At 37.3% G+C, this 18,918-nt stretch overlaps 1 protein-coding gene across 2 annotated transcripts in view; it reads left to right on the forward strand.

The window, feature by feature from the left end:
• The window catches only part of TMEM135 (transmembrane protein 135), a 172,850-nt gene that overhangs the window by 95,581 nt on the left and 58,351 nt on the right, over positions 1–18,918 (forward strand). For both annotated transcript variants that reach the window (XM_054387070.1, XM_054387078.1), the window contains one exon: positions 15,659–15,705. In XM_054387070.1, coding sequence (XP_054243045.1) covers positions 15,659–15,705 — 47 coding nt within the window. The remainder of the gene's footprint in view (positions 1–15,658; positions 15,706–18,918) is intronic.

An 18,918-nucleotide genomic window follows, 5' to 3' on the forward strand; every position in this document is an offset into this window, starting at 1 on the left:
ACTGGTGGTAAATGACATCATACGCAAGGTGGCAGGATTTATGCATAAGCATAACTAACTATAATAATTTGAAATTTTTTCTTTACTTAGTAAATACCAAAATACCATTGTGTGTACAAATATATGTATAAATCCCCACGTTTGTAGGAGGTGTCCGCAAGTTTTAAGAAGAGAAATTCATGCTTCCTGAACTCATTCTTTAATGTGTTATTTCTCCTGGTTGTAGTATTGGCTTCCTCAGCTCCTTCCCACCCCTGCAGTTTCACCAGCAGAACACAAGGCAGCTACAGGCTTAGGCTTGTCGGTCAGAATATTTTTGAGGCTGAAAAAGAAGTATTTTTCTGTTGAAACTAAAGTACAGTTAACAGTGAACATGCTAAAAGTTCTAATAATTTTTAAATTTGTCTGTCTAACTTTTAATTATCACATCCACTGCTTAAAGCAATACTTTGGTGGTAGCGATGGTGGGAAAACCCTGCTGTTGTTTCTGAATTATGAAACCTGTCTCTTTACTAGTTTTTAGTGCTTATCAGAATGTCATTGTGTTGTGATCCTGTTTATAGTTTTCACCAGTATGAATGATTACTGGATACTGTGGCTTTCATGATGCTACCTTGTACAGAATATCGTGCTTATTAATACGTGTGCTTTTCAGCAACAAACTTCTAAAGATAAATACCTCTTGCAGTTCCTTTTCGGATACTAAGGTAACATCAAACCTTGTAATTCTTCAGTGATTATGAACTTTGGAAGAAAAAGAGGCAAGCAGAAATCCTTGTGGCGGAAATGAAATCTTGGATGATATTCGTAACATGAGCTAAGCAGTTATGTTCAGAACTCTAACATGAGACATCTGCACAGACTACTAAGAAAATTTATTGTTATTTTAGTATTTACTACATTTGTAATGCTCTTGTAAGATAAGTAACCTGATTTAAACTTCAGCTTACATATGGATTTAATATTCAGAGATGTTAGTGGTTTTGTAGTTTTTATTTGCAATGTTATATTTCTAGTATATTTCTAATTCTACATTTTTGGTATGTCTTAATTTAAACAATTCACACTTACTTTGTGTTTAGTCATCAAATCCATAAAGTTTAAATCTTGCTGGTTAAATTGACTGCTTCATTGTGAGTTTACAGCATGTAACAGGCTACAATTTGATCTTGGTTTGGCTTAAGCTGATTTAGGCGGATGTGAGTATCAGCTGTTTGCTCCTGCCTATATTCAGTCCTTGGGAAGGGAAAGTAGTTCAGGTCTGTGTATTGTTTTTCCTGTGCTTCTCTGTGGCAGCCAGAAAACACATGGCAGTAATCAGAGAAAAAAGCAAAAATCCGCAGTGACTATGTAAACCTGATGTTGGCTGAAAATTGTTCTTGATTCAGGTGGAACTGAGAGCTTGACCCAGTGACAAGCAAACCTGCATGGCAAAATGTTTAGGTGTCATGAAAACTTTAAATGTAATTTGAAGTGCAGTGTTTTAAATTGGTTCAATACAGACCACTGGTATAATATAAAATAAATAAATTCTTGCATGTGTTGCCAATGAATATCCTGGACCCTGTAGCGTGTATTAGTTATATATAATTAAAAAAAATTAAAATGATAGTAATTTTGCAGGTGGTTCATAGTTCTGAAGTGTATGAATATTTTAAAACATCAAGAATGAGGACCTGTATAGCATTTTGTGAGCTGAAATTCAATTAAGCTGGCCTATATTAGGTTTTTGAGAAGTGTTTTACTCTGATGTAACATGGTGATTTTGAAGAAATGTGGAAAAGTTTACTCTGTGTAAACAAATTTTTTTTGTGTGAAGCAATTTGAAGTGTTTGAGGGAACACAATAGAAGTCCCCACTAACTGAAGCTGGAGTAGGAATGCCTTTGTAGAACTCGAAGGAGACAAAAACACCAACAGAGAAAAGTCCAGAACTGGGCATTTTAAGTACAGGAAATTTATAGCTGAAATTGCACTGATAAGAAAACCAGGAAAGCAAAAGGAGAGGAAAAAATGAGGCAAGGCACCAAAATAGCTCATGCAAAAGATACGATAAAACAAGGCATTGAAAGTAGCATTGATATTTAAAAGTTGGATTTGGGAATTGAACACAAATTAGGTAAGTTCAGTGATCTGATATTATTGCACTTTTAATTATACTCACTTATATTCATTCTGGGCTTGTGAATACCTTCAGAGATTTGTAAGCTGGAAAAGGGAAAATAGCTGCTAAGTCCCTATAGAAATACCAAACTACCCCAAACGAAAACAACCCAACACAAAACTCAGCCTTCAGTATAGGTAGTTTCTATGTTATTTTTTTACAGAGGCATGTGAACAGAAACAGATGCGCACAGACTGCACAATCCCTGAGGGTTAATCATTGAAGTATTTTATTCATTGCAGGTTACTGGGAATATTTGCATCTGTATGAACAGTAATGAGTGCATGTGGTGGCAGGATCACTTTATTGTTCAGGACTGCAGATCAGTTATTGACGTCTGTTCACATTCTAGTTTTTACTGCAACATCTACTTGTTTTAATTGAAATTTTGTTACTATGGCACTATTCTAAGTTATGTTTTATTGCATAGGGGCATAATGTATATTTGGATTTGTTACATTATGTGGCATTTTTGGTCCCAAGCAATTGGACATTTTTCTGTCTAGTTCATGTTAATTTATGGATTTAGAAAAATCAGAGGGCAAACAGTTAGGTTGTTTTAACAGTCATGGGGAAAAACACTTCTCTTCATGATGTAATTGGTACAATGTAGTTCTATATCAAGTCTATGTGCAAATGCAGTTTGCTAGGCTGTTCTAAGACCTAATACTCAACCAGCTCACAGAAGAGTTCATGTTGGAAGGCACCTCTGGTGCTCAGCTAGTGAAACCTCACTTCTCAATGTGGAGAAGGTTGCTTGGTGCTTTGTCTGTTGGAGTTTTGAGGATCACCAAAGACATACTTCACTGGGTAACCCATTCCCATGCCTGACCACTCTCCCAATCAAAAGGTTCTTTTTTAGATTGAAACAATTTCAGGTACTTGTGCCTCCTCTCCTATCACTAGGTGCCACTAAAGAGTCCAGTTCAGTCATCTTAGTTCCTCCTTGTTATGGTAGGTCCATGACATAGCCCAGTACAAATCCAGACAGGCCTTAAGATGTCTCCCCTCCTTCCTGCAGAAAACAGGGCAACGTGGGAAAAGGAACAAAAGGGACAGGACTCCTGCCTGTCTGGTAAACAAGATGTTTATCTGGGGTGAGAGCAGGTAAGCTGACCACTGCTCCCCCAGATACAAGGTCCTTGCTTCTGCCTTTTATGGTTATATATATATTATGGCAGAACGCCTTTCCATTGGGCAGCTACATGTTAGCTTCAGTGCCCCATTGGACCAACTGACCTCTGGCAATTTGTATATATACAAGTGGCTAAGTAGTCACCCTTGCCTTGCCTTGCTCAAGCCTGCTGAAGCCTTGCTTGAAGCCTTGCCGCCTCGAGTTGCCCTGCCCTGCCTCAAGTGTCTGGTCCAGAGCCTGGGATAAAGCCACGAGCCATACACATGCAAGCCAGAGAAGCCACGAGCCTAGAAACCAGAGCCACCTTAGCCTGCTTCCCCTTGCCACCAGAATCGTGCCGGGCCTCAGTTTACCCAGAAACCAAGCAAGCGCCCGTCGTGAAGAGCGTCGTTAACTGCCCGCCAAATCAGCCTACTGGGACCATGCAGTAAACCTTTCTTGCCGGCAATCTGCTGTGCCGCGCCTTACGAGAGCACCTGAAAACTAACACAGCAGCAGCAGCAGCAGCCCTGTGTGGGTAAAACTAGCTGTGAGTAACTAATTCACTGACCTTTGGGTTTAACGGTTCTTATCGAGCCTCCCCCCTGCTGTAACTGAGCGCTATCTGCTCTTGGGGACTTTCTCTTTCCGAGTTGTTGCCTCCTAATTTGCGTAGTATAGTTTATATTTGCCTTAAGACTGCATAGTTCCATTGTAAATATATCTTCCGACTGTACAACGATCCTTTTAATGAGTGTTGGCATATTTCATTAATATAGAGTTACTATTTTTTATTAATACCTGTTTGCCATATCATTCATTAATTATTGTTGTGAGGGTAATTAACAAATATTCCTCCCCTCGACCACAACACCCCTACCAGCCTCTCTGGAATGTCATTATGTGTGTGCATGCATACATAAATACAAAATACATATATATATATATATGAGGATTTTCAGTTTCATTAAACCTATTTTCAAGAATATTGCCTATTTAAACATTGACTATATTAATATTTTTTTGTACACAGTCTTGTTGGTAAAGTACTGGTCAAAAACATAACTCCCATAATTTTTGCCTGACTCCATAATCTCAGAACACCCTTTGTTAGAAAGGAGTTTTGTTTTGTTAGATCACTGGTGAATTTGATTAAATGCCATAGGTTCCTCCACCAGTCTTTACCACAATTAGCCTTGTATGAGTTAGAGACATTTTACCTGAAAGGCAGGGAATCTTGAACTGTTTCAGTTTCTGAGTGCCTGAGCACTGTAAAGTATTACCTGTGACTGTGTGACTCTACTTTGTGTCTAGTCACTCTCACAACAGGAAGGTATTGAGTTGTTCTTGTGTCTTGCCTTAACTGCATGTCTTTCTGACTCCTGGTTCTTGGACAGAGACAACCTGGGTATTTAATTGGAGCTGGATGTCTGCTTTTATGACTAATAAATGTTTTGGTTTATTTTATTTTATCTACATTCCCTGCCTTGAAAAGGTCTATTCAAGAAGGCTTTCTAGTTCACAAGCAATAGGAAGCCTTTAAAACCAGGATCTCTTTGATCTACTTGTTTTTCATATGAAAAGTTTTCATTGGTCAAATTCCTGACTTTTAAAAACATATGGAGAAATTTTCTTTGTGACTGTTGGAAAAATACAATAAACGTAACTGCAAATATTCTGTGATAATTAGAAATCAACTATAAAATCTGCCAAATAGCTGTTAGTTAGTCTTTGAAAATACAGTAATGAAAGTCAGGGTTTCAAAAGTCATCCAAGCTGATGTCCACCCAGGCAAGGCAAATGTAGAAAGACTTGTCCTGCTGAGGGCCTGCTGATTTTTTCAAGAGGCCTCAAAAAACAAAGCAGGTCTAGAAAACCAAAGGCCCCGAACCTCTAACTGTCTCAGTATTAAAGTCATAGCTGGGGGGCTTAAAGCTGAACTACATCAGAAAGTGGGAAATGAGCTGAAAATGCAGCAGTGTCACCTTAAATATGTTTCTTGTGGTGTGTGAACTGCAAATGGCTAAAATCTTCTCTTTGGCAACTCATAACGGGAGCCATTCGTTTATCCATTATTGGTCAGACATCTAAGTGTAACCTTTCTGCTGTGCCTGATCTTAATGAACAACACCAAGTCTCTAGCTTTTATGCTTTTTTTTTTTTTTTTCCACTCTGGTAAATGAAAAATAAGGAAAAAAAGCTGCTAAAGATACATCTAAGGGTTATCCTCATAATATAAATACGGTGCTTACACCCTTGATTTTCATGCAGCGTGTTGGTGGTTACAAAAGACATGCTCATTAAATTCAGTTAATTTGGAGGCATTTAATTTTAGTCCTACTACTGTGTGATAACTACTTTAAAATGAGCTGTCTTTAAGGAAGCTTCATGTTCTTCAATTCTATTTATCCTATTTAAATTGTAGGTTACACAAGTGTAACCTCTGTGTCTGTACTGAGCAATTGAGTCCATAGTGTTATCCAACCAGATACATGGATGGCAAAAAAATAGCTTAATTTTAATGCATCTTAGAGTACAAAAAAACTAAAATACTTGCTTTTTATAGAGAAATAATTTGTGTTAGAATTTTTGTTGTGATTCATTCTGAGTATTTTATCTCAGGAAAGTAGTTTCTTGTTCAAATGATTTGACTTTTCTGCACTTTTCTTCCTCTTGCTATTATTACTAAGCCACATCAATATTTTATTTTTTTAAATTTAAGAAAGAGCAATCCTCCCAAGTAGTTTGATGTCACAGTAGCCCTAAGGTACTGTACTTAATATCTGTTTATATGTATTTTTGTGTGTCTAATTTTCCCTAGTTATGTACTATTTAAAGTGAGAATGCAGATGTGTGGCGCCTAACAGTGATATTTTACAGCTGATAATTGAGGGTTTATGTTTTATAGACTGGGATATGACTTAGAGACCTGGGAGTAGTAGAAAGTGTACAGAATAGGATTGGAGGTGTGTTCTCATTGCTTCGTCTCAGAGTTGCCTGCAAGTTGTGTGTCAAAGGGTTGATTAGTTTCAGAAACAAGCCCGGACCAGCTTTTCCAGTATGATATGCTGTTAAATAGCTGCTCTTTGCACTTTTAGAAGGCATAATGGTAAAGTACTGACAAGTACTTCTATATACTTCAGTCTCTCAAGCTCTGTAAATCTTTGAAAGCAGTGAACTCTCCTCAATAGCATTAAGAAAGGCTGTTTCACTTCTCCATTATGGTGTTTTATAGATTTTTCTGTGGTTAAGATAATACAAAAAACACGGGAAGAGACTCTAGGAGTGGTTTTTTTGAGAAAACAAATGAATGGTGCTTAACTATTCATGTCTCTATGGAATTTGTGAGCTAGAAAATCAAGGGTTTAATTTTCTCTTTTATTCTTTCATGCTCTTCTGAGACTGGCAGGTGCTTTCTGTCTTGGCTCAATTACCTTCCACATTTGTCAATTGTAATCATTTAATCATGATCATACAACAGTGATTTAACATGAATCTACGTAATCTCTTGTTTAATAACACATGCTAGTCTTTCTTTTGATCTTATCTATCTAGAGATTGCTGGAGGCTTGCTGGCAGGAAAAAAATCAGGAGCCTTTAACGGCTTAAGTGGTGTAGGTGTAGCTAAATTGGCCAAGTGCCCAATAATGAACTGCCAGAGTGTTTTCTACATTTTCATAAAGGCTGTCAATTTTGAAGCATCAGCAGCAATGCTGCATTGCTTTGGATGTTACCTAATTTCAATTAGAAAAATAATCATTATGCAGATGACTAAGATTCTGATGAGCCAGTATGTCTGCTAGCTCACAAAATTCTCCCAAAATGCAGTGAATTTCGAGTACAGAAGGACACTGGGTGTTATAAAGATTTTGATTTAATATAGAAAAAAACTTGAAATGTCCAGAAAGAGGTGGTTCCATTTTGGGACTTTCAGTTGGCATCTTTTGGGATCACTAGAAATTTGAGCTTGGTGAAGGACCACCATTATCTATGAATGTTCACTTTTGTACAAACCCAAGTTACCTGTTTTCAACATAAAGTACCTTTATATCTTTTCTTTAAAAACTTTAATAATGATATTTCTGTGCAGAATCTGTGTGCTTTCTTTAATAAGCGATGGCAACCCTTAGAATTGAATAGCTCATTTTTGCTCCTTACTACAGGTCTTAGGAACTGAAGGGTGCTGTTACTAGAGAAATAAAGGCTATTAGAAAAATTGCTATTTAAAAGACAATTAAAAAAAAAGTCAGTAAGTAGATGACAATTTTTCATTTAATTGAAAGAGAGGTTGTATATGACTGCAGAGTAACCAGACAGTTCCAAACCTTGTACATAGTTGTACCCAGCAGGTACTGAGAGTAATATCTCATTGTGGTATATGTGTTTTGTTAAATCTGTATCAGACCTTGGACTTGGAGTATTGGTCATTTCAGACCTGCATGTGCTTGAGAAATCTTGGAGTGCTATGCATTCCCTACTGGCTCCGTCTATGGCTCCAGTCAACTGAAATCTAAGAATGTGGCTAAGTACACAGCTAAGTACACATGACAGACTTTCAGAACACCCTGACCCTGTCTAATTGAATTGTTTGGTCCCCTGAGGTGTTGTCTGTGAGACAGATCTGGGATTGGAGAGAGTAACAAGGGATGCTGAGAAAGCTGAAAGGTTGCTGCAGTGTAGATATGGGAATATATTTTCCCTTCAGCCATTACTTTTTTAAAAAAATATAGTCTTAGTGAGTCATTTGACACGTGTATTAAATACCAAAGTGGATTTAAAAGCTTTTGCTAAGGTGTGTGCAAATGTGTGTTTTGGTATAGGCAGTGCATATGATGTGCAGATACATCAGTATTACTGCTTTCATGAATGCTGATGCTGCAGGAGACCATGGAATTATCCAGTTGGATGCTGGTTAACACTGGCCAGTATGTCTCACCACATTGTTCATCTAGTGTATACAAATAATTCTGATCATATTTCGTTAATTGATCTTGCTAACTGGAGATAAAGTTGCTATGTTACTAGTCTGACAGACTTCAGGTTCTAGCTATTGTATGTTGATTTTTTTTTGCTACCAAATTAAAGAATGGTCTTTACTCATCAAGGCTCTAGTAGTGATAATCCAGCCACTCTGCATCTTCTCTTGGTTAAGCCAAAAGCATTAAGATACTGGTATCTTTAGTTTTATTTTAAGTCATGTATTCTAGGTCTTGATTTGCTTTGTAACTGCTTTTTGTGGTTTTGTTTGTTTGTTGTTGTTGTTTCAGCTCTCTAATTGCTGATAATAAAGTAATACTGGTGTTGCTCTCAGGAGAATCCATTGGTCTAACCCCAAAAAAACAACAATCTAGGAAATGGTGGAAAAAATGATGAGGGAGGCAATAATAAAATCATCCCCAAGTGAGGGCACAGGCCCCCTCCCCAAATCCCCACTTGGGACGGTAAATAGAGAACTGAGATGGAGAGCAGAAGAACAGATAGAAACTAGTTCTGTGCTCAGGAAAACCACTTGCCAAACCCATTGCTGATATTAATCTAGTAGTAAGTGGCTTCTACAGCTTCCTCTGCGCCAGGTCAGAGTGTAAGTGCTGTTTATAGTAGAGGACTCTGGCAGGATAGCTGATACTATTAGCAGCTCATGAGTTGAGGGCTGAAGCCCTGTCCCTTAGTCCCAGAAAGCCAAAGATGTAGATGTCCTTTGTAAGAACTTCTGTGTCAGCTAATGGTGACTAATTCCACCAGATATTTATTTACATTGCTAATTTCTTTCCTGGGGCATTCAATAATAATAGGAAAATAACTGTTTACATTAGTAAGAGTGATTATCAGACCAGATTTTAAGGGGTTGAACATATCAAAACACGGCACCTGATTTCAAATAACTTCTATTTGTACAATATCTGATGTCTTGTCAGAAAGATTCAGTGGTTTCCATTGTGTTTAACAACTATAAAATTATAGAAAATGTTACACGTTTTAAGTAGATATTTATTCTTGGCAAAGAATAGCATATTGGTTTTATACAGGCAGGTCATGATCAGTAGACTACAGTTTACATTAATGGAAAGTGCAGGTATAAAAGAGATGTACCATGAATATTTATTTTCTTAATCATGGAATATATATGTAGATTAATGCAATAGCCTTATATTTCCATTATTTTAAGGTTTTGGTTTTTCTAAACATTTAAAATGTGCAAGAGGGAATCTTAGTGATAAGAGCTGTAGAAAGCATTTTTAGTGGAGTGATTACATGCCTTAAAATAAAATTTAGGAACCACAAGCAAGAGTTGATGAGTTTCTATGATTTGCACCAATATACAAATACAGTGCTGTTTGTGAAGCTCTGTGGATTTACAGTTAAAGCTAGTTTGTTGGGGGTTTTTTGTTTGTTTTGTTTTGTTTTGTTTTTAATTAGAGCAGTTAGTATGTATAGAAAAACAGAATGGCTTTTGGGCACAAAAAATTATTCCTTATGCCTGAAGTAGGGGGTAAATCTGAAGAATGGATTGTGTGCTCAAGAGTCCAATGGAGCATTTTCTTTCGTACCATGTAATGTTAGTTGATACAATAAAAGATGCAACTACTATTCGCCTAGTTGAAAGGTGAAAGGATGCTTTTAACCTCCATCAGCAGAGATAGCAGTTAAGTGCTTCTGTTGGTGAATGGCTTGCTTACTTTTTCTTTCCTTGATCATGTGTTTTAAGAGTAAATATTTGTGACCACTATATTCTATAGCTATGCATACAAAAATTTCCTCAGACCTTAACTGACAGTTCTTTTTTTTCTGTAGCACACGGCCTCCGGGAACTATGGTGACTTTATTTTTTTATCATCCAGTGTAGATAATAGCTGTCATATATATTGTGACTTGGTTGCTCAAGAAGGTGATGGTTTTCAGGCTTCGTTGATATGCTTGAAGTCAAGTGTTGATGTGCCAGGGGTTAAAAAAACCTGAGGTCTTCTGCGAGCTGTGTTGAACACTATTTGGTGTTGAACTGTAGCTCTGACACTCTAAATGCTTCGACCAGCTGATATCACCAATCTGTCCTTTTCCCTCCTCCTGTCTTCGTTTACACAGATTATGTGTATATTCAGTGCTTTTTTTTTTCTTTTTAATTACAAAGTCTATATTACTTTTATCCCAGACTTCAGCCCTACTTTTTATTCTAGCTGTATGGGAGAACCAGCAGCTGGTGATTGATGATCAGAGACTTTTCTAAACCCAGGATGTCTGACTATAATGAAAATGTTTGAAGAAAACACATATAACCTTACGATTAGATATTAGGAACGAAAAGTCTGAAGTGATTTCAATAGTTTTGTCAGTGTTATTTTACCTTTCTCTGGTTCAAGATTTCGCTGTGGCTGTGAGGGCAAATCATTTGTGAGCTGGTGGTGCCTGGGGCCTGCTGGTGGTGCTGGGGCTTGCTGGTAACCAATTGCAGACATAGCTTTTAGTTTAGTAGTCAGAACTGGGAACTGCTGAGTGTTGCTTCATGATACTGTTTATATAAGGACTAAGCAAAATAATAATAAAAATTGTTTTGTCAGCAAACAGAGATCTAGAAAAATGTACTTCCTGAGTTTTGCCAGCAGCTTTCCTCTCTATTAAGGTTTAGTATAGTGTGGTAAAGTGTAATGTAATAAATTACAATGCTCACCTTACATGCCAAATACTCCAACGCGTCCTGGAGCATGGGGATTGTGCCTTGTAACCTATGTGAATCTCTTTGAAAATGTTAAGATATTTAGGGCATATCATTCTTATTAGAAACAAGGTTGGCTTCTTGTTGTATCTGGAACTGGAACTGCAACTGGAAAGTTTCAAGGTCTTTCTGTTGCCAAGCGCAATTTGTCGACCAAGCATCGTAAATCAAAATGTGACGGAGTCTGCAAAAACAAATCCCAAATGAGACTTCCTGCTTACTAGATTATGAGGCTTAAATTCACTCAATATTTAGAATTAATATTTTTGTAGGCCTTAGTATTTTTTCTCTTTTTTTATTTTAATTGTTTTTAAATCTGAAATAGGTATTGCATATTGTACTGAGAATGCTACCAAAAAAAAAAGAAAATCTGCAGAATGGAGAAAAATTTGAAAAATATTTTGAAAGTAGCTTAATTTTGGAGCATGGTGACAATTTGCTTTCTGTTTCTTGGTGCTATAGTAAGACAATCATCAGTCTTTCCACATTGGCTTAGGCATTTTGCATAGATCAGTCTGGTTTAGCTACATGCCTTGCTGTCATTCACTTTAAATGTTGGAAGAGACAGTGTCAAACATGCCCAGAGCTTTCAAGGAGGTGTTTGTCTCTACTGATGTTAAATGCCTCTGATAAAGGAAATTCCAATCTCACAGGCTCTTGTTCTGGTACATGACTACTCTGTAGCGAGAGCTCTTCCTAATGTCTAACTTACCTTGTCTCTGCTGTAGCTTTAGCCCTGTCTTCCTCTTTCTATCTTGATGAGGCAGATTTCTCAGTGTGCGACACCTATGTGAAAGTAGTTGTCATGATGGTCATTAGTGCACTGCTGTGCTATGTCTTGCCTCCTCCTCTTTTAAGAGATTCTGTAATATTTTACAGTGCCTTCCACAGCATTTCATAGCTGCTGCCTACCAATTTGTGATCTGTGGAATTTGTTAAACTCTTGCACTGCCTATACAGTTGTTTCTTCTCATGGTTTTTCTCTTATGTGGTTCCTCTTGCCAGCTACTTTGTATTTATTTAATTTCATCTTGTTGACTTTGAGCAATTGAATTTCATCTTGTTGTCTTTTGATTGAAGATCTGGCCTGTAAAGGATTTTTTGAATTTGTGACATAGTCTCTGTCCCATCATTCAAATTATTACTGAAGAGGGAAGCAAAACCTCCTTGGTGACTTTGTTAAAACACTTTTTAGTCTGATAATCAGTTGCTAGCTATTACAGCTTTCCATTTTAGTGTTCTTGAGCAGGTCTGTGCTCAACTAACATAGTGCAGCCACAAAGGTGCACTAAAGTTCAGATCAGTTACACCTGCTTCTTTCCTTAAAATATCTGTCAAAGAAGAAATTACTTGGTTATTGTGTTTGTTGCTTCTTACAGTCCCATTATCTAAATGTTGATTGACTGTTTTTGTAGTAATATGTTGTATTATAGTTGTGGATATTAGAAGTGGCTTGACTGTCTAATGTTCTCTGAACTTCTCACAAAAATTGGTATCAATTTCCTCTTTTCCACTCAGCCACAGTTTTACAGCATCTTTTTTTTTTTTGAAAATATTTTACATTTTGCAAGACATCTGATAAATACAGAGGGTGCTTATGCAAGTACTTTAAGTTGTTCATGTCTTACCAAATAGAATACAGACTATAGAGAAATTAATGATAGGCAGATGGTAAGATGGATTGAAAACTGACTGCACTGAAATAACAGGCTTGCTAGGTTGTGATCAGCAGCCCAAAGTACAGTGGGAGGCCAGTTACTGATGGTGTACCACAGGAGTCCACACTGGGGTCAGTAGCATCTTCATGAATGCCTTGGATGAGTGGACAAGAGGCTGCACCCTCAGCAGCTTTGCAGATCATATAAAACTGGGAGGAGCTGTGGCTGCACTAGAGGATTGTGCTGCTATCCAGAGGGATCTCAACAGACTGGAGAAATGGGCCAACAGAAATCTCATGAGGTTCAACAAAGGGAAATACCAAGTCACGTGTCTGGGGAGGAATAACCCCAGACGCCAGTATATGCTGGAAACATCTGAAAAACAGTTTTGCATAAAAGAATCTGAGGGTCCTGGTGGAGACCAAGCTGATCATGAGCCAGCAAAGGACCTTTCCAGCAAAGGAGGCCTCTTGAGCTGCATTAGAAGTAGTATTGCCAGCAGGCTGAGTACAGTGATCCTTCCTTTCTGCTCAGTGCTGATAGGATACATCTGTAGTATTTGTGTCCAACGCTGGGTTTTTTATTATGAGACAGGCATGGACATATTGGAGTGAAGGGCAGTGAAGAGGATTAAGGGCTTGGAGCATCAGCCACACAGAGAGAGTCTGAGAGACCTGAGGTGCTTTAGCCTGGAGAAGAGAGAACTCAGATGGAAACTTCGTGTGTACAAATGCTTAAGTTATTATCAAATTCATTATTTTTTTAAAAGGAATAATAATTTACAAAATAGGGCAAGAAAAAGTGGTTTCAATATGCAAAAGCATGTAATTTTTTTTCTTTTTTCTTCCATAAAACTTGCCCTTTCTCACTTATTTCTCAATATCCATTGCATGGGCTATCAAGGCTTTTTGTCCCTTCTATCACCCAGTAATGGCATCCAGAGAACTGATGGTTGTCCTGCTCTCGCAGGGGGTTTGACCAAAGATCTCCAGAGTTCCCTTCCAACCCTTAACATCCTGTGATCCTGTTGTTTAAATGATTAAATATGGCTTGAACTTCAGAGGGTTAGGGCAGATCTTTTTGAGTAGAACTCAGGTTTAACTGTAAGTTTGCTTTTTCTGCTGGCTTGAACGGAGATATATTATTGTCCTCACTTTCCTGTAATGATTTAATCTAAAATTATTTCAAATGCTCACATTTTTAATGCAGTATGATAAAATACTGTAGTACTGGTGAAGGAAAAGGGAAAAAAAATACTAGCTTACACAGTAAACCTTATAATGTCTTATGTGACCTAATTTTAAGTTACTTTCCAGAGGATTTAGAGAAGGGAAATGGTCTCATTGTAATTTTTTTTTTCCTCTCTGTGGCAGCCATTGTAAACTTTTCCTATTCACATTCTTATCACACTTTCCAATCTGTATCAGCCTGCAGCAGCCTACTCTTTCTTCTTTGTGTTTATAACCTTCAAATATATACTGCTTTTCACTTAAGCTGTCTTATCCTAGCATGATCAAAACTCCTTCAACCCTTGAAAATAAGTGCATTTCCTAAAACACTTGCAGCTTTCTGTAAGTCTTTTGCCTCTTGAATGATGGTATGAATGTGAGGCTGTGTATCTAGAGCAGTAGAGTGGTTTTCACTGTTGAGCTGTACCTGGCAGAGATGGGGTTCATTAAGGCGGTTTATCAATTAAAAGCATGATATAGTTGTTCCTGAAAGAGCTATATGTACAAGCAGTTCTACAGTCAAGATACAACACCTTGTTGGTATCTCGAGGTTGACTTCATCCTCTCTCCTCTTCTCTACTCCTGGCATGGAGGTCCCCCTCCTTCTTTTTTGCCTATGCCTGCTTTGATGCCTTTACACCCTTACAGTGATTTCTTGTGTCACAAACTTGGCAGACAACTCTCCAAAGTTTTGTGGTTTTTTTTTTTTTTGGTGGGTTGTTGCGCTTTTTTGTTGTTGCTTTTGTTTGTTTGTTTGTTTAATTTTTTTTTGGGGGGAGGGAGTTTATTTGTTTGGGTTTGGTTTGTTTTTTGTTGGTGTTTTTTGTCCTTGTTTTTGTTTGTTTTCTCTTCTTGGGTTTGGTTCCTTCAGTCTTTGTGAGTCACTGTGCAGGTGGTAAGGGAAAGAGAGGTAGGAGCACTGAGCCCTGGGAGGAAGAAGCACCCATTCCACTCATTGCTGGAGAGCTGCTAAATTTGCTCACTTTTATGTGATGACATTGGTAATGTCTTTGTTTAAGGAGCACAACAGACTCTCTAACTCTTCTTAAAGGAGTTAAAACACTCCACACAAGGATTGGATAGAACTGGAAAGTATAACTGGAAGTGCTATTTGTAAACTGCATGCTACAGTGCAAAGCGTATGAAATACACAAAAATCACAATCTAACACAGACTAGTGTAACTTTATGGTTCTTAAAGGCACCCAGCCTCAAACCATGACATAGAGCAAGATGGGATTATTCCAAGTGAATTAAACATTAAGGTAAACTACTAGAAAGGATAAAAGGATACTCTCATTTGGGAATAGATTTATCTACTCGCAAACTTGCTGGAAGACAAAGAAGCGGAAGCAGTTGTCAGTACAGACATCTTAAATATCCTGCTTTTAAATTGAAACTAGCAATGTGATATTTAAATAAATCACAAAAGCAAAGACAGACAAAATATAATGTTTAGATTTCCATTCTATTGCTATTTCCATTCTTTTGTTTTAATTCTATTGTTTTATTGTTATTATTTATTATTTTATTCCAGACTATTTTAACTGGTATCATTTGCTGTGTCCGTTGTCCCACTACTACCCTGCTTTGGATTTCATATTTTTTGAACATCTACAGGAATGGTTCAAAGTCCACTAGAAAAAAGGAAATTCTTTTTGGTGGATTCAGACAAACTTTGCATTAACTATATAAATAAAGTGTAACAGTTGTAAAATCTTTGTGGTCCAGAACATGCAGTAGTAGTGTGATGTTTTATCTAATAACACTCTCTCTCCTTCTTGTAGGTCCTTTTGTTCTGCATCACAGCTTCACTGTTCATGTTCTTTTTCAGGTATGTTGCTACTATATCTAATTATGTTTATAAAGCTTATATTAAATGACATTTCTAAGAGCTCACTTGATTTTTTTTTTTAATATTCATCTGAAAATGTGTATCTTCTTGACTCATGCTTTCTGAATTGAATAGAGTGCTTCCGTGGCACTAATACCCCAGTGCTGTCAACATAATTGGGCTAAAAAGGGAAATGCTGAGTTAAATGCTTCAAATCTTCTGGGAATTATACTGATTACTTAAGGAACCTCCTCTCATTTCACAATTAAGACCCTGGAGTTGCTGCTTTTTATGTATGTTTTCAATAGCATAGGGCAGAGAAGATAATATTTTTTCTTCTGGTCAAAATAGAGGAGAGCAGAAAAAAAAAAGATTTAAAATTTTACAGTCTTAAAAAATATAAAATACTTGTCATAAATACAGGTGAAACTGCCTTCTTTTAATGTGAACTACTTTGACATGTTTTCATGTTATTGCTTGCATTCCTTGTTTTCGTAAAACATACAATAGTGATGTTGGAAGAGACACTCATGTAATTACTTTTAATTAATTACCTTTACTTAATTACTTTTCATTAATTACTTTTCATTAATTAACTGTAATTACATGTAGTTACTGTGTTGATTTGCAATATATATGTAATAATTGATTTACTTTGTCATTGTTTCCCTTCTAAATACCAGACCTCTCAAGTTTTCTGTATTATATCTGAAGCTGGAAAATTGCTTGGTAAAGTAACCTCTGACTACAGCCCTTTGACTTAGAATTTTCTGTGGCAGGTAGCCATCTCTGGTTCTTCAAGCCATATGGTCCCCTGGTAATTGCAAAACTCTGGAAGCTGCGGCTTATTTTTTTGTAATTCCATGACTAACAAATAGTTTATAAATGTTGGCCAAGGGCAGTCTCTAGATAGAGGAGAGCTGTAGATTGGAAGGATTCAAAGAACCATTCCACCATCTACCACCCATTAAGACCCTGTCATCAACAGTCGTCTTGCTTTACTTTCTTATGCTTCCTGAAGTCGTGGTATGACAGCCTCCGAGTTGTAAGGCTGAAGTTAGATACCTGAATACTGATCAAACCAACACAAAGTGCTAAAATGCTAGTTAAAGCTCCATACATTGTATGATTTTGGAGGAAGCTAGTTATTCCCTGCCTGTGTCTTTAATAATGAACTAGTGTTGTAGAGACAACCTGAAAGTTAAATAGAGCCTGGAGATATTGGGTGAATTCCTCCCTGACCTGACATAGCAACACTGACAATTGAGTGGATTCCAAACTACTTTCTCTTCTAACATTAGTCTCTCTGTGCCAAGGTTGGTAGATATCTTATTGAGCATTGTATTGTAACAGAGAAATTAAAATATGGGATGTAGAGCTTATAGGTCCATTAGTTAAACTGCCAGGTGAAAAAAAAAAAGTTGTTTCTAACACAAACGATATGTTAAAGTAGATTTATCAGAAAATGTTTAGCACAAACAATTGTTTAAAATTACTTTTCCTGAGTGTAATTTGTACTGTGATTAGAACTTCTTCACAGTGGTTCATGTGATAACTTTCCTGAAGTAACAAGGTACAGATGTCTCTGTGAAAATACCTTTGGGTAAGCACAGAATTCCCAGGATAACATGTGGGCAGAGATGTTGCCAGGCTGGCTGTCAAACAGAGGATGTATTGACTATGTTGACAAACACCTACTGAAGTCTTCCATTGTTTAATAATTTTATACCTAATTAATGTCAAAAATTACAGTGGACATGGTTACTGCATGTGTTGGTAAAACTGCTGGCTGAGAACTTCAGTTACTTTGCAGAACAGACTTGGAATTCAGATAGATGCAACCTGGAGATACGATCTGAAAAAGCATAAAGCTGCTTAGTAAAGGCAAAGTTGAGATAATACAAGTAAAAGGAGCTGTGGAGAATAAATGATTTGGGAGCAGTTCACTGAAAAAAGGCCTAACAGTAGTTGTCACATTCTCCAGCTGAATGTAAGCCAATAATGTCACATTCTTGCAACAAGGGACATACTGTGATGGAGTGTGTAGAGTTTGAGAGGTACATGAAGTTGTACTTAACAAGTTTCTGTTGTGCCTACAATATAAATTCTCTGTGCATTTGTGTCCTTTTTGATTATCACATGCCAAGAAGAGGCAGAGAAACATCAGAATTTTTCCTGCAGTAGTCTGGAGTTCAGAAATTGTTTATTTAAAAGGATGGATAGTGGTTGCTTAATTAAAAAAAAAAAAGAAAAAAAGGGATGGAATATCTGTTTTCATGTATGTACAAGACTGCTGAAAAGAGAATATTAGTCTGCTCTTGCTGGCTGGAATAGAAAGGGTAAAAGGTAACTGAGCAAGACTTTTCTTCATGCAATAGTAAATTGCAGCATTAAAGAATTCACTTGATACTGAGGAAAGAAATCCTAAAGTGGTGAAATAACTCCCATGTGGGGCTACAGATTGTCCTTTCAGATCTGTAGGAACAGATTTTGCATAGTATCAGTATTATGACTTAGAGAAAGCAATATTTGACTTTCTCAGTCTCTTCCATGTTTTGTTGCACATCAATGTGTGACATACTGTGAGGTATTTGATGTAATAAGCTGGCGAAGACTGTGGTCAGTAAAGTCTTTAGAGAAGGATAACCTTGCTTTATTGGATGAAACTTGAAAGGTATACCTGGAAAAAAAGTCCAGATTACAACTGTGTGCTGTAGAAATCAACGAGTCTTGTAGAATATATAGAGTGAAGAGAAGAGGACAGGCAAAGGCAGGGGAAACATCAGTGGTCCATGTGGTCAGGGGCATCTCTGAAAATGAGTAAAGAGAGAAATGCGACTTTTCTACCACAATGAATTGGGGTGTTCTTCCACAATTTGTAGTCAGAGAAATACAATAAGAGAAGACCAACTCCTCAAGGCGAAGAGAGACAACAGAGGGGTTACTTTATTGGTCCTCAGTTTTGTTGTCCAGTTCGCCTGGACTGGGATTGTGAGTTGGTTTCATTTTGTCCCACATGTGAATTGATCCCCTTTTGGACTACCCTTGAAAGAATCCTGTGTTTCTATCCAGAGTCCCAGGAGTGGCAAACTTCCTGTCTCTGTTGTTATCTAAAGCAGATATGAATCAGGAGAACCATTAAACTGTGTTTCCTGCACAGGGTGAACCTTGTAGAGGGGAGTTACTGGGTAGATTTTGTGATCCTGAGGGTCT

Source organism: Indicator indicator, chromosome 1 (genome assembly GCF_027791375.1).
Source record: "Indicator indicator isolate 239-I01 chromosome 1, UM_Iind_1.1, whole genome shotgun sequence".
Taxonomy (NCBI): Eukaryota; Metazoa; Chordata; class Aves; order Piciformes; family Indicatoridae; genus Indicator; species Indicator indicator.